General features: G+C 40.9%; 1 protein-coding gene across 1 annotated transcript in view; it reads right to left on the bottom strand.

Annotated features, from left to right (window-relative positions):
* The window catches only part of PDIA5 (protein disulfide isomerase family A member 5), a 171,417-nt gene that overhangs the window by 49,121 nt on the left and 107,088 nt on the right, over nt 1-15,208 (bottom strand). The window contains exons 13-14 of the mRNA XM_056861153.1: nt 2,673-2,743; nt 1,364-1,527 (exon numbers count right to left, since the gene is read on the bottom strand). Coding sequence (XP_056717131.1) covers nt 1,364-1,527; nt 2,673-2,743 — 235 coding nt within the window. The remainder of the gene's footprint in view (nt 1-1,363; nt 1,528-2,672; nt 2,744-15,208) is intronic.

Raw genomic sequence — 15,208 nt, 5'->3', positions numbered from 1 at the left:
TAAGACCAGTAACACAAAGGACTTATTTCATCTGAGAGGAGAGTGTGGGGAATGCTATGGATCCTTGTGGTGATGTTTTATTTGTTTCTGGTGCCCACCCTGCTGAATCAGACATAAGAACACAAGAACAGCCATGTTGTAACACTTTACTAGTCTGATCCAGATTCCATTTAGCTAACATAGGTAATAGGTATTGATAGCCTTATCCTCCACAAATTTTTCTAATCAGTTTTTAAACTCAACTAACAGCCATCACTTTACAGCCTGTGGCAGTAAATTCCACAAGTTAATTACTCTTCAAGGGAAGTGAAAGGTTCATCTAGTCCAACAGTGGCCAAATACGCTTTTAGAAGCTTAAAAAAAATGGAGCGCAACAGCAACAGAATTCCCTTGTTTGCCCAACAGAGATTGGTATTCAGACATGTGCTCAGGAGATAGAGCTTCCACTTAGCCATCATGGCTAATTGTTTATATAATTATAACTTTTTCTAATCCTCCTTTTAAAGCTATCTAAAACTAGTGTTTTGTAGTTTTCTTGGGCAACTCCTCAGTGCAAGTATGATATGAAGGACAACAAATGATATGACGGACAACAAACAGTGCTAGTATGATATAACGGACACTTTTAATCACTTTCTCCATATCATGATGATCTTTCTTTCAGGTTAATACCACTGCTTTATCTGCTACTTCCAACATTCACTAGAGGGGCCAATGTCTCATAAAAAGGGAAAACTATGGACCATCTCATTCCTATTTAATGTTTAGTGGCTGTGCTGCGTATCATTGTGAAGGAACCAGGGAAAGACCTTAACAAAAGACCAACAAAACCCACAAAAAACAACAATTAAGCAGCCACAGACAGATATGAGAAGAGATAGAAACATTCTTAAAGACCAAGTGGCAAGGAAGACACCTCCGCTCCATCCCACCACATTCCCAAAATGCTTATAACAAACTTTGAGATGCTTGAAATGGAGCACAATAGCTACAACATTTCTATTGCAGCAGCAATCAAGTCACTACCATGAAAGAAAAGGATTTAACACCTCCCCCCATTTATTTTGCAGAACTGTTACTATTCTCTTTGGAGAAAGTCTTAACATATTGAAAACACAAAGCATTTCATTTGGAAAAGAATTACAATGTTTTAAAAATTGCCCTCCAGGAGAAAAAAGATTTAGTTTATTTTCTTTTTTGTTGAACATAATTAGCCTTTTTGTGTGTAGCTTTCAATATATGAAAACAATTTGGGGGGTTTTGTGTGTGTTTGAGAAAAGATTCAAGCAGAAGAGAAAGTCAAGTTGAACACTGAATTAAAAAAGGCTACTTAATCAATAAATCTTTGGCACACACCACTTACTTTAGGAGCCATTCTACAATTTTACTCTTTGTTCGAAGGTGTGGAAGGGTATATTTTTCATCGCCTTCCTGGAAGTACTTGAGAGTTGGAAATCCTGATATGTGAAACCTTTCTGCAATGGCTTTGTTGACAGTAGCATCTACTGCTGCCAGGATGCCTGTTCTCTGCAACAGAAAATGTTAAGGTTGTACCTGTGAGTATAAATAGTAAGATTAGACGGAAGACAAAGAATTCACAAGATGATCCTCCAGAGCCCAGAAGGGGTTTACAAAGTGTAAAGCACATGTACAGAAGTGTGCATGAGGCCTTTAATCACAAAGAAACAGACAGTTTAACAATTTTTTAAGATGACAAACCCCCAATCCTCATGAAAACTTTGAGTCAAGACTCTAGGGTTTTAGCTGTGAATTATAGGTGGCAGTGGTGGTGGAGAGAAGGAACCTGAGCAAGGAGACAGTCAAACTGTGGGGCTGTTCATAACCTGACCTTTAAACACTCTCCCCTTACATGTGATAATGGGATGATTTAGCATGGCTCTGGAACTTCACTGTAGGGCTGCTACAGGCATACCCACATTGGCTTTCATTTATACATCTGTCCTGATGACCATTATTGGCTTTGCATAATTCTACTCACCCGCCTCACTGAAGTCCTTCAAACCTCAGTGAGCAGGAGGGATTGTTTTCAAATGTAAGATGCCCAAAGGACAATGCCTTGTCTGCCCAAATTGCACAGGAAGGTCAATTTAAAAAAAACAACAACAGTATGCCCTTATCCATTAAGATATGGAATTAATTGCGCTAACAATAACCAATTGTGCCTAATTCTTCCATGTGCATGACTGAGACGTATGCTAGGTAGGCAACAAATCAAGTCAAAGCATGTGGCACCTGCTTAAACAGATGTACAGAAGAGAATGCCCTCATTAGCTTTACAAGAACATTGTATAAATGCAAGCCTTAGGTTTGCATTAAACATGAAATCGGTAATTAATGGAGGGGGCAAAACATTTCTGTGCAGCATTTGGTCTCGATCATGTTATGTGCGACACAAAGCCCCACAGCAGAATATATAAACACCCAACCTTTTTTTGTTGTTTGCATTTTAAGACAGAATGTTCTTGCTAACAATTTTGGCAGGGCTCATGCATTACCGATGAGATTGTACCTTGGAACCATTTCTTTCACAGCCTCTTGGGACGATGAGCACAGCTGAAATTGTTGCAGCGAGAAAGAAGAACGTTTTTTATGATTTTGGTTATTTATTAAGGATCATTTGGAGAAGAGGTGAGGAAAGGGAATTAGCTTACATCACTGTCAGCATGGAGCATCTCTGCTGCCTTCTCATATTCTGGCTTCATCTTCTTACAGTGCCCACACCCTGTCAGAGAAAAAATTAACTAAATATTTTTGGCAAAGAAAACCAGTCACTACATGCTCTAGGAAATCAGATGGCTGGCCACAGCTAAGTTGAGAATAGCATTGGTACAAACCCTACCTGCCCACCCACCCAATTTTTCAAAATAGGTAGATGGTGGGGGGATTGAGGGGGGCAGAGAAATATTTTGGCAGTTTGGTGGTGCAAAGTGCCATCAAGCTGCAGCCAAGTTATGGTGACGCTACAGGGTTTTCAAGGCAAGAGACTAACAGAGGTGGTTTTCCATCTCTTCCTTGGTGGTCTCCCATCCAAGTACTATCATGGCCGACACTGGTTAGTTTCTGAGCTCTGATGAGATCGGACTAGCCTGGGCCCTTTATCAGAACACCATGCTTGCTTGCTTACACTTCATGCACCTACGTTCAGCAATCTCTACAACAACTTTGTAAGACAGGCCGCTGAGGCTGTCTTGTTTGTAAGATAGGGTCATTCAAGTTAACAGCTGAGGCTGAAAGACAGCAGCCTACATGAATACATGATGTGAGATTTGAAACAAGGGTTTCCCAGCCCACAGCTCATACTCTTAGAGCATGATGCTTTCCTAGAAGCTTTAGAAAACAGTTGCTGGTGCTAGGGAAGACACAGTGATTAAGATACATCTCTATAGCACTGAAGGTTATTGCTTTGAGCTCACTTGGATGCACACTGGATGGCTGGCTTTCAATCCAGGGAAATAAAGGTATGTACTTTGATCTGCTGGAGTGTGAAAAGTACGGTACTACCCATGTAACAGGTACAATGGTGCCTCTTACACACAGTCTGCAGTCTCAGAATGCATTCTTTGTCCTGCCAATAAAATGACTTCACAAAAAAATCAGTGTGCTGTCTCTGACCTGAGGGAAGCAGCACAAAGTCTTGACAAACCCTGAAATTCATTATACCTCTTATACATACATTCTCCGGGTAAGAGACATTTCCATCCCAGCCAGAAGGGCATGCAAAAAGAGCAGCTGTATACCTTAGCTCAGCTCACTTACGTGACATCAACAGCATTTTCCAATGTCTGCTTGCCTGGCATGACATTTTAAATCAGCTGCACTGGAGTAAGCCATAATGCGACGCTTCTAGCATCTAGCTGCACTAGTGACAATTTTGCTTCCCAGCAAAGCCACAAATCCCATTTCACCCATTATACGCATATTTAAAGATGGGACTGGCCTGTTGCTTTTATTTTAAAAAAATTAAATGACCAGCTGTTCAACAGCAAAAGTTCTGTTTCCTTATGACCATCAAGAATACTGATATGCACGTGAAAAAATTACTTGAATGTCACCATAAGGGAATAAAAGGGTGATTAAACAGGCTCATGGACACACATTTTCTGAGCTTGCAAGAAGCCTTTTCCATTCCCAGCCCACATTTTAACAGATTTGTTGACTACAGACTCTGCTGCTGTTGAAGCTGCCACCTCCTTGCCCAAGGAATGTTTGGGTGGGGGCCTAATGGGCCAGGGGCAGTATGAAGGCTTAACAGCTAAAAGGAGACATGCAAAATAGCTCATTTACCTCCACCACATCTCACACTTTGAAAACCCTTGTGTGACAGAACCTTTAGGAATATATATAGGCTTATTAACAGACTTTATGTATTTATTTGGAATATTTCTACGCTGCCTCTTCAGAGTCCTGCTCAAGGCAGCTTACAATTAAAAAAACAAGCCATCAGACATAAGGAGCATTACAGTGTCCATAAAATAGATCAGTAGTGGAAGAAAAAAGGAGGGGAATAAAACCCAACCTAAAAACAAAAGCTGGGTACCCAAGGTTGGGTGAAAGGAAAATATATATAAGTCTATGTATAAATACTGAAAATATAATTTATTAGAAGCGCTATAGAAAAGTTAAAATTATTTAAAAGCATTAAAATAGCACAATGGCATTTCCTGAGGTTGATAACTATAACCACATACCAAACACGTTTCGGCCTATGGGGCCTTCATCAGTGGTTAATTAAAACCCTTTGTAAACCTGCACACATTTACAGAAATACATTAATGAATCCAAATACAAACAGTTCAAACCCAACCAGGCATGTATATATGTTGTAAATTCTATTCTCAATTACTCAAACATCTGGTATAATAGGTTCTTGTTGTAATACTGATTAGTATAAGTCTCCCAAATACTATGTGTGCAGGTATCAACCTAGTAAAGCAGTGGTACCCAGCATAAAATAGATCAGACCATTAAAAATCAAATAAGATCAAACCCCTAATTAAAAGCCTGAGGAGAAGATGCATTTTAGCCTGGTGCCTAAAACAGAATAAGCGCAAGGTGAGCCTCAAAGAGGAGGGCGTTCCAAAGGCGTTGTGCCACTACCGAAAATGCCCTGTCTCTAGTTGCCACCTGCCTCACCTCTGAAGGTGGGGGTGCAGAGCGCACAGCTTGAGTACCAATTGGTCCACTATTAGGGCCAACCAAATAGTCCACCGGGGATACATTAGCCCACTGAGCACTTTAGCCTTATAAAGCAACATGGGGGCCCAATAGGGGGGAGGGAGCTAGCAGTGCGGTTTCAATGGTAAAGATATCCTCCAAGCTGTTACTGACCCTAGTGGAAGGGGAGGCATTATCTATGGCTTCTCCCCCCATACACACACAGCTCAGGCCCACCCGAGCATGGGAAGATTAAAGCCCCCACCCCACCATAATCTTATCCAAATTGGAGACCCCACAGTTGCTTGTTAAGGCTAAAATACCCAACAAGAGATGTCCACTGTAAATTTGGTCTTTAACCAAACTGCTTAGACACTAACAACAAGTAAAAGGCATGAAAGCAATGTTTTAAATGGACACTCTACTTCCTGTCAGGGCAAGTAAGAATCTCCCTCCAGGTAACCAGGCCGGGAAAGCTAACAAAAGCTGATTCTTGTAAGTAACAAATGATTTCCTGAGCTCTGAATAAGCTTATTAAGATTCCTACAAATTAAAAGTGGCTCAGTTATGTTTGGCATGTTGTATAATAAGACTCCAAACGTTGCCGAATTCTTGCTGTAACCACAACTTCTTTATAAACTGAATGGAGATGTGTTGCTAACGTTGCTTCCTCTCCTCTCTTAATGTTACATATCAGTGCTCACATAGCTTTAACTCAACAGCAGTCGCAAAAGACTTGCTTGCCCCAAGCGTTTGCACACACTCAGAAAACCAGAAAAACTGAAGTGGACTCCACTACTAGGGGAGGCACTTATTTGCCAAATACTATTAACATTGCATCATTGGTATAGTTTGAAAGGTATCTTCCCGCAACAGGTCCAAGTTTGTTCTGGCTAAAAGGCAACACCAGTAGCTAGCCAACTGTTATTAACACCAGTAGAGACCATTTTCCAGGGCTGATCTTGTAAACAAAGAGCTTACTGGTGTTACAGAACCTGAGGGCAGGTAATAAGCTTATTGGACAGCAAGCTAAGGAAATGCTATATGTGTACACATAATTCCAGTCAACTCAGCAGCAGGTACTTTTCCCAGATTGAATCCTGGGCTTTTCTTCCATCGTGATTTGCTTGCAATAGGAAAAGACAATGGTGCAAATACACAACCACATTAGGATGCATCAACCAATACTTACCACAAACATTGGCAATCGTGTCAGGTAGATATAACCCCATTTTGCATAAGGTATTGATCAGACAAATGGTGGGTTAATCCAGAGTATGCAATCCTGTAGCACACTTCGTTTGATTGTGCACAAAAATCAGATTTATTGAAAATGAAATACACAGAGCTTCGGATCCCCTAGTACCTCAGGGATAGGAGCACAGGAAATCCCACTTCAATCATTGTTCCTTCACATACCATGCTCAAACTCAACACACTCTGTTTGCATAATTTCAACCTACAGTAAACTGAGAAATGAATAAAACTAGAGCCTGCCCCCATCTCTAGGCAACACTTCAAATAAACATACATTACAAAATGCAACATAGATGAACTTCAACATAGGTTAACAAGGTCATATATTTGCACTTTCAGACAATACTGATTGCAATCCATATTTCAGAAAAGGATCCAAGCTGACAAAGAAATATATTTTTAATTGTCCTACAAAGGGCAAGGCAAATCCGTCACAGCAGAGAGATTAACAGAGAAAATGTCTGCCGAGTTGTTTACACGGTGACTTACTCTCAAATGACAAATCTAATTACTTAGACCTTTCATTTCTATATCTAACATGAGGCATACTTCCTGGGTTCACATGTGCACTTCCACACTACCCTCTGTCCAAGGAAAGAGCCCCCCCTTTTTTTTGGGATCTGAAAGGATTTTTCAGTCCAGGTCAGATATGCCTTCCTCTACTACATATGGCATTTTTCATCTCATGTCCACCAGCTTTTTGCTCTGTGAGCCCCTTAATGCACTGCATTTTTATTTCTTTCCATGGAACCTTGTCATCTGTGATGACCCCCTACACTTGCAGAAGAATGATCCTGCCTTGGGGGAATGAGTGTGGAGCGCCCTTGCAACTCTTCCATTCCTGACAATTTCACTTTGAAATTTTTATTTAAAAACCACTAACACTTTCAGTGACATGATTAATCAAAGTACAGTGCAGTTTTTGCTTGAAAACAAAGCAAACCAAAGCAAACTTAAAAAAACACTACCCCACAAAGTAATTAAAGCAGGATTTCTATGTGCCATGAAATGTCACTACTGTACCCTCCAAACCCTTGCATCCCACCCTGATTGTTTCCCCTCCTATCCTAGCACTGTGGATTGCCAATACCTGCCAGATGACATTTTGCACAACAGGAACCAGCTGGTTAAGGCTTACTAGCTAGGTTTGGCTCAGGGAACTGAACTGTAATGGAGCATTGTGGCATCCTTGGGGAAGGGTCGCCTGGACCTTTTCTCCCCAATCTGGAAACACCACAAGGGTTACCTGCCTGCCTAGACCCTTCCTCAAATAGGTTAAACAGAATTAATGGTGTTCCTTAGCAGCCTGGTTGAAGAGGTTGCTGGCTGCCACATGATTTTTTTTAAATCCACAATTAGGTATTAAAGTCACACAAATTATTAAAATTATTTATTGGAACTATATAGAACTAAGAACAGTCAGAGACCAAAGGATACTGGAAACTGGAATCAGTTTACTTGCCTGGAAACACAGTATAATTTACTCTATAATTAAAATATTTTGCTGTCAGCATAAGAAACCATTAATAAGGCCAAGACTGGATCCACATATCACTGGATATTCCATTATCACAACCATTCTTCTCTGTTTTTGCCAGTGTGGACAGAACAGTCCATAAAGTTAATGATCATAACAATGCCATCCCAAATGATACAAGGATCCTTTGATAACCAAGCAGTTCTGGCCACCTCAATACACCTGACCTTTTTCAACTGTCGTGGTTTCCTTTATGGGTCTTCAACCTGAACAGCCCACCCAGACATGAATAAATTATGATCACCACTCTCTCATAGGCAACTACCACTGATCCTTCCCCTCTACAAAACTGGGCTGTCCTGCATTTGTTAGTTTATCAATTTAAACCCTTCAGCAAGTAGCAACTTCAGACCCAGAACATATTTTTGGGCCAGTACTCTTCATAGGCAGACAGTTCCTGCTCCACATTCCCAAGACTAGACTTCCTAAAATCCTTCCCTACCTGTGACAAGGGCCTAATTATTAGACTCTACCTACAAATGGTCTTGTTTGGAATCTAACAGGACAAAGCTTTTGGATGCCAGGTACAAATTCGGTTATCAGAACATAAAATACAATTCTAAATTGTTCTTAAAGTATAAAATTAGAATTTCCTTTGTATAGACTCTCTGGGGGAAGGAGAGGGCACTGCAGAACAAACCTGAATCCATGCCCCATAATTCACCGCGTATTATTTTCGTGGCCAGACCTAGGGAAGCAATGGTGTGAGGATATGACAAGCCTCGATTCATTCTACCTTGAAACAAGCTGTAGACTAGGTCTTCCCCTCAAGATTACAACAACTGAATGTAAGAGTTTGCTAAAAGTTGTTACCCACAGCTCTTACAGAGTCACAAAAGGTACCAGATTTACACCTGAAAACTACTCTTAAAAGAATGTTTTAAAACCACAGATGTAATGCACTTTGGCTTTATTGCCTTGCGAGGTTAGGGTTTTTTAAAAAAAGAGGCAGCTCTTTAAATCCAAGCCCTTCAAGTTTAAAATACAAGACGCTATATTTGGGTGTCAAAATCATCATCATTTTAAAGGGCTCTGGAGTGGAACTGCTGCCCTGCAGAAGCTATATGGCTTAAAAGCATGTGATTTAAGTCAGACGTCAGGACTCAGAGGCTGGGTTGCCAGCTGGCTGTTATTCCATCATGCAGCCTGTGTTTTCAGGCTGTCTCAGTGTTAAAACAGTGAACAATTTTAAGAACACGTAAATGTATTACCACACAAAAACAATCAATGTCCTTTTTCCCTCCTGAAAAAGAAAGATTACCTGGGGGACAAGGAAACATCTTAGAGGCAGTGAAAAACAGCCCACAGAATAGCTGGCACCCAGTCACTGCATGTTTAGGACAACAGCCACTCACTGACAATGGACAGATCCTGGAGTCCTGGGGCCTCTGCAAGTGACCAACCGTGTCCACATACACCTTAACACTTCTTTCCTTTTGGAGAAAGAGTCCATTCATGGTACATTGGCTACTATTTTGTCTGTAAAACTGAGCAAGCGCGACAACTTCCATAGGCACATCATCCTGAGGACTGACCATGTAGAAGAGTAACTTGTTTTACATTGATTTCAGGCTACTAAGTCTCAGTGGCTTAACTCTGATGTCATGATAAACCATGATTACCGTATGTTAAAGTCCGCCACACCCTCTGGCTAGTCTGCCAGGCATAACAAATCCTAGTTTATGCATAAACTCTGATTTGTATGTTTGTTTTTCGCCTGCTTCCTTGGTAGAAAAGACCTTGGTAGAAAAGATGCCTTGAGGGATGGCCCTATTTAAACTGTAGTTTGGGAATTCAGACATCACAACAAAGAAATCACAGTTCGTACAAGTGAAGTTAATAAACCTGCTATACACTCTAGCTTGAAAACAGTGGCTTGGATGCTATGCAGTGCAAATGGAGCTGAACCACATAAATTACAAATTTCCTATTCCACCCACCCACCTGTGTCCCCAAGAGTCAGTTGACCTTTCCAATGGTCCTAGTCCAACTAGAGAGCTGCAGCAAGAGAGGCAAAAAAACCCCTCTGCCTTCCCTTCTTCTGTGAGTAGCTGTGCCTACTGAGAGCAGAAAGGGAGATCAGTCACAGTTTGGTGCCAGCCAACAACTCTGCTTTGTTACAGCGTTTGCATTTGGACATCACAGTGAACTGGGTTTTGGTCAAATTACAGTTTTTTGCCAAGGTTTACTATGACATCTGAATTCAGTCACCAACTGACCAGCATGGAACATCACTGAACATTTCTCAGAACCAACAGGCTTGTAAAAACTTGGGCACATCCTATCTAAGCCATTGTTCCAATTGGTTCTTGTAGGTTATCCGGGCTGTGTGACCGTGGTCTTGGTATTTTCTTTCCTGACGTTTCGCCAGCAGCTGTGGCCGGCATCTTCAGAGGAGTAACACTGAAGGACAGGGTCTCTCAGTCTTACTTCAGTCTTACTCTCCTTCAGTGTTACTCCTCTGAAGATGCCTGCCACAGCTGCTGGCAAAACGTCAGGAAAGAAAATACCAAGGCCACGGTTACACAGCCCGGATAACCTACAAGAACTAATGAACTCTGACCGTGAAAGCCTTCGACAATACATTGTTCCAATATTTGCATGCCAGAGCAGAAAGGCAAAAGAATGAATGAGGAGACCCCCTTCAAAATTTAAAGCAAAAACAAAACAAAACAGCCAAACACCTAATTATTTAAAGTCTTCTGTATGAGAGTAGAAAGACTCAGGGGAGTGTACTCTGATCTCATTTTAGATTGATATTTACATAATTCCACTGACGTCAATATATTATTATATTTCCACCCTTTGGGGAAAAACACTCTGTGGGCTGGAAAATATTACATGATGAAATTTAAGTGTTTTGAAACTGGGGTGGTATAGACATAATTGATCTCAGCAATGAAACATATGGGCTAAATCATTTCAGTGAGCCTCTTCTGCATAATTTTCTGATTTTGTTGTCATAGGTGAAACAAAGAGGTACGTGTGGCAATAGTGGGCAGAACTGACAGCAAAAAAAGCACCTTAGGCTGCTGCTCCTCCACTGTTCTGTACATATTTACTGTGAATCTTTCTATTCACCTGCTACTGCAAAAGGCAGGGTCCATATCCCAGAAACAGTACAACCGAAATCTACAGAAAGTACACTGCATCTTAGTCCACCTTTTTTTCAGCATTCTTCTTTTCACTTGTCTTTCAAAGTTAACCATTAATACCTCCCAGCCTGTTCAAGAATCACAAAAATTAGATACATTAGACCTCGGCATGGTTTTAGATTCCTTCCTGCTAAGCTAACTATGGTTTTTCAACAATAAGACACACCAAGATGGCTCTACCTAGCTGCAGTGCCACATAAGATCTGCAGGGATTGTCCAGGGACACTCACAAGGTTTGACAGAAAAATACCTTTGATGTGCATTCTTGGAAGAGATGCCCTTTTGTGTTAAGTGAATATTGACATGACTGCACTAAAAGCCAAAGACCAAGGAAGAGAAATGACACATCCAGTCCCTGGGCGGAAGGGAAGAGAAAAGGTCAAAAATCAAGTACAAGGACACCCTTATGCCAGCTGTAAAAGGCTAACATAATTTCCTTCTGTGTCTTCCCGAGAACTTACAAGATAATGGATGGCATAACTAGGAATCAGGAACCCCAGAGCACTATCAGGATAACAACACAGGTTAGAGCTGATTGCCAACAGCCCCTTTTGTGGGTACACTGACAACAATGTCACACTTAGCCTGTGGTTAATAGTATCTGTAGTGGTTTTATTTTGTCATTGGCTGCATTACATTCCAGCTTTGACTGGCTAATATGCAGTATGCACAGACACGGATTAATCTAAAGACAGGATGAAACAATCTGTCTCATGCATCAGATCTTGGGATGCCATTAAGGACAGCAAGTTGTCCATTTATTGACATATTTACCAACTTGGGGCAGGATATTTGGATTTTCTACCCCAGGCACTAAAGTGTCTTAGGCACCCTCTGCCTAGAGGGAGAAGGTTCACCTGTCAAAGTTTTTGGGCATTCTGTGATAAGGCTTGCTCTTTTACTTGTCACTACATCTGGGTTTTCAAGGTTGCAACAGCTGTCAGAAACACTTCCCATTAACTCCTCGTGCCGAGGAAGCACTCTAAGTGGCCTGCTCCTCAGGTTTAACACTGGCATTCCCTTGTGATCTGACCGAGCTTGGAAGTCTTCCAGATGAAATATATGTTGTCTTCACTCCTGGTTCACATTCAGTCACAAATCAATCATTTTAACAGGATTTCTTGGGGGGGGGGGGGGTTGAACCCTTCTTCTCCCACAACCCAAAATGTAGCCCTATAGCATAGGATGAGCAATCATATTTAACTAAAACGAACACTATAAAATATTTTTTCTCACAGATGTGCATCAGCACTGCAATGTTTTGTTGGATTCAATAAGAAAAGCCAAAGTGCTTCTCCGCTGACTGTGGACATCTTTCATCAGGCTTATCTTCTTGAAAAGTGCTTAACAGTAATATTTTAAATGCGTAATTACTTAATCTAGAAGTTGTGCTGAGTGATTAATGCTCTAATTCCAACCCTTAAACGCTAAGAAGAACATACAAGATGCTTATTGTCCCTGGATTCAACTATTTCCTATGTAGCATCCCCAGTCTCCAGAATACAAATTTTGTACTACCTAGTCATGCCACTTGATTATGAACATCTGGTAAATTATTGTTGTTTTATATATTTTTTAAGTGTTCATAGGCACACCATCTAGTTTTTGACATTGATTCATTCAAGGCTGTAGCCTGAAGCTAGACATACAACAGGCAAGAAATACATATAATCAACAGCCCCAAAAGCAGATGGGACAATATGGAATTTCTGGTACCCTAGCAACATGGTGTCTTATAAATACAGGATCCCATTCACTCATTATTAAATTCTACCGACAGGGCACTGGAGTAGCATTAGCATTCATTAGCTTGCTTCTACATTTTTCCCTGGCTGCATGCTACAAATATTTCTATTAACATAATGAGAAAACAGTGTTTATTATATGCTTTAAACTTTGGTTATCAGCAAAACAGTAACTGAGGATGTATGGAGCTAGATTAACATTGTGGGGAACACTGGTCTATGTTCCAACATTTATCATAGTTCAAGTTCTCTTTAAGCATCTTTCAGCAACATTCTATGAAGTATCTTGAGCAGCAAAGTAGGACAATGTGCCCAATCCTGATATAACGATGTGCCGGATTGCAGAGATTGCTAGAGACAGATCACCATTCAGTAGTAATAAGTAAGAATAACAGTGAATGGTGAATAAAAAACAGCCAGAGGAGAGGGAGTTAAAAGCTGTAGGCAGTGAAATCCTGATCATCCCTTACCAAGTGTTTCTCAAAAGCCCAGAGGGCTAAACAGGTTTTTAAAAAAGTTAAACCAAGGATTATGGCCCTAAAAGGGTTAGAAAACAAAGGTGTCCTAAATGCTGCCCATTTTAATTTCTTCTGTACATTTTAATCCTGTGCCCTCTCCAAGGAAGATGGCTACAGGTGTGTTGAGGAAAAGTTTGCAGGTGAAGTTTTAAAATCAGGGAAGCAACTTCATCTTCTAAATAGACAGAGATGCTCCCATGAGGCTTGGGTCTCCATAGAGGACTTAAAACAGCACTGAGAAACTCTGTTCTATAAATTTCTAGCAAAATCATTAACCATTCTACACATCCCAGTGGTACAAGGAATCTGAGAGCACCATGTCCCTTATGCCAGGCTCTTCAAAAGTCCGTCACAGAGAATCTGCAGCAATGCTGTCAGATGGAGACAACCTGAAAATATGAAGAGCCTCTTCAGCATGAAGAGCACTGGATCCTGGATCTTAATATATGTGTGTGCATAGTCCAGCACTTTAGTGTTAGAAAATATGAGTGGTTTAATGTACATGATGTAGCAATCCATTCAAGGGCAGGTAAGCTGCAGACCTTTTCCGACTGGACAAGTTCATAGATTGAAGAAACTCAGCGGCCTCTGATCGTCTTAGTATCTCACAGTCTTGGGACCCATCACCTTCTGCCATCTCCTCATTGAATTGCCTTCTTGGGAATGGAGAATCAGACAGGTAACAGGTGACCAGGATGTCAACTAAGGACTGACAAGTGGCAAATAACAACATGGAGTCCCAGAAGCTCAAGGAGCTGATGGAATGCAGACATGAGCTGGATTATGTACAGTCTGTAGCAGCAAACTCATATCAAACTGTCATATTTATGCTGTTACAGGATACCATATGAACACACAAAGTTGCCTTATACTGAATTTTTATTGATCATTGGTTTTTAAAGTCAGTACTGTCTACTCTGAGTGGCAGCCACTCTCTGGGTCCCCACTGGGGAGAAAGGCAGGGTAGAAATGATGATGATGATGATTATAAATAATAACTCTTCAGGGTCTCAGGGAGGTCTTTCACATCTCCTCTTAACTCGAGATGCTAGGGATTGAACTTGGGACCTTCTCCATGTAGAGCTGACGTTCTACCACTCTACCATTCTACACAGTGTCTCCACTAAAGGATGATGATGTGATCACTGTTCACTGCTGTCCAGCTACTACAGAAACAGGAACTTGAAGATGCCTCCCCAGGCAAAGCCCCTGTCAGATTCAAGGCTCCAGTCTGTGAATAGGGTCCTAAAATCTTTAAGCATATTCTACAAGAAGAATTGCTTGTGTGCCTGAATATGTTCAAGTCTCTTGTTGGATTAATATCTTCGGACATGAACCACAGGTAATAGCCCATTCCTTCAAGTAGGATCTTTTATAGTCCACACAATAACCAAGATCTACACTACTCATGAAGACCTCATGCATTTACCCATGTAAACCAGACTACAGAATGCTGTAGTGTAAGCAGAAGAAAACACCTTGACAAAAAGCCAGCACTACTTATCATTAATCTGTTCAACAGGAAAATTCTTCCTTTTCCTTATCACAAATCAGTTGCTACAATGTGCAACCTTTGACAAGAGATTTTTCTGTTGGCCATCTACAATCCAAGCCCAGCTTGTAAAAATGTTTTATTTCTAGCTATAGCTATTGTGCCTCAGATCACACTGGACACCTGTCAGAGATGGAAACTGAACACAGATGACCTGATAAGCTCTTAAAATGATTTTATCCTTTTACTCCAAAGGCAGCCAATAAATTTCATCACTATTCGCAATATAAACAGAGGGGAAAAGATGATCCAAAATTTTTCTTAGCATT

The sequence above is a fragment of the Euleptes europaea genome, chromosome 15, assembly GCF_029931775.1.
Source record: "Euleptes europaea isolate rEulEur1 chromosome 15, rEulEur1.hap1, whole genome shotgun sequence".
In the NCBI taxonomy this organism is placed as follows: Eukaryota; Metazoa; Chordata; class Lepidosauria; order Squamata; family Sphaerodactylidae; genus Euleptes; species Euleptes europaea.
The sequence above is the reverse complement of the archived record's forward strand: the minus strand, read 5'-3'. Positions and strand labels throughout refer to the sequence as shown.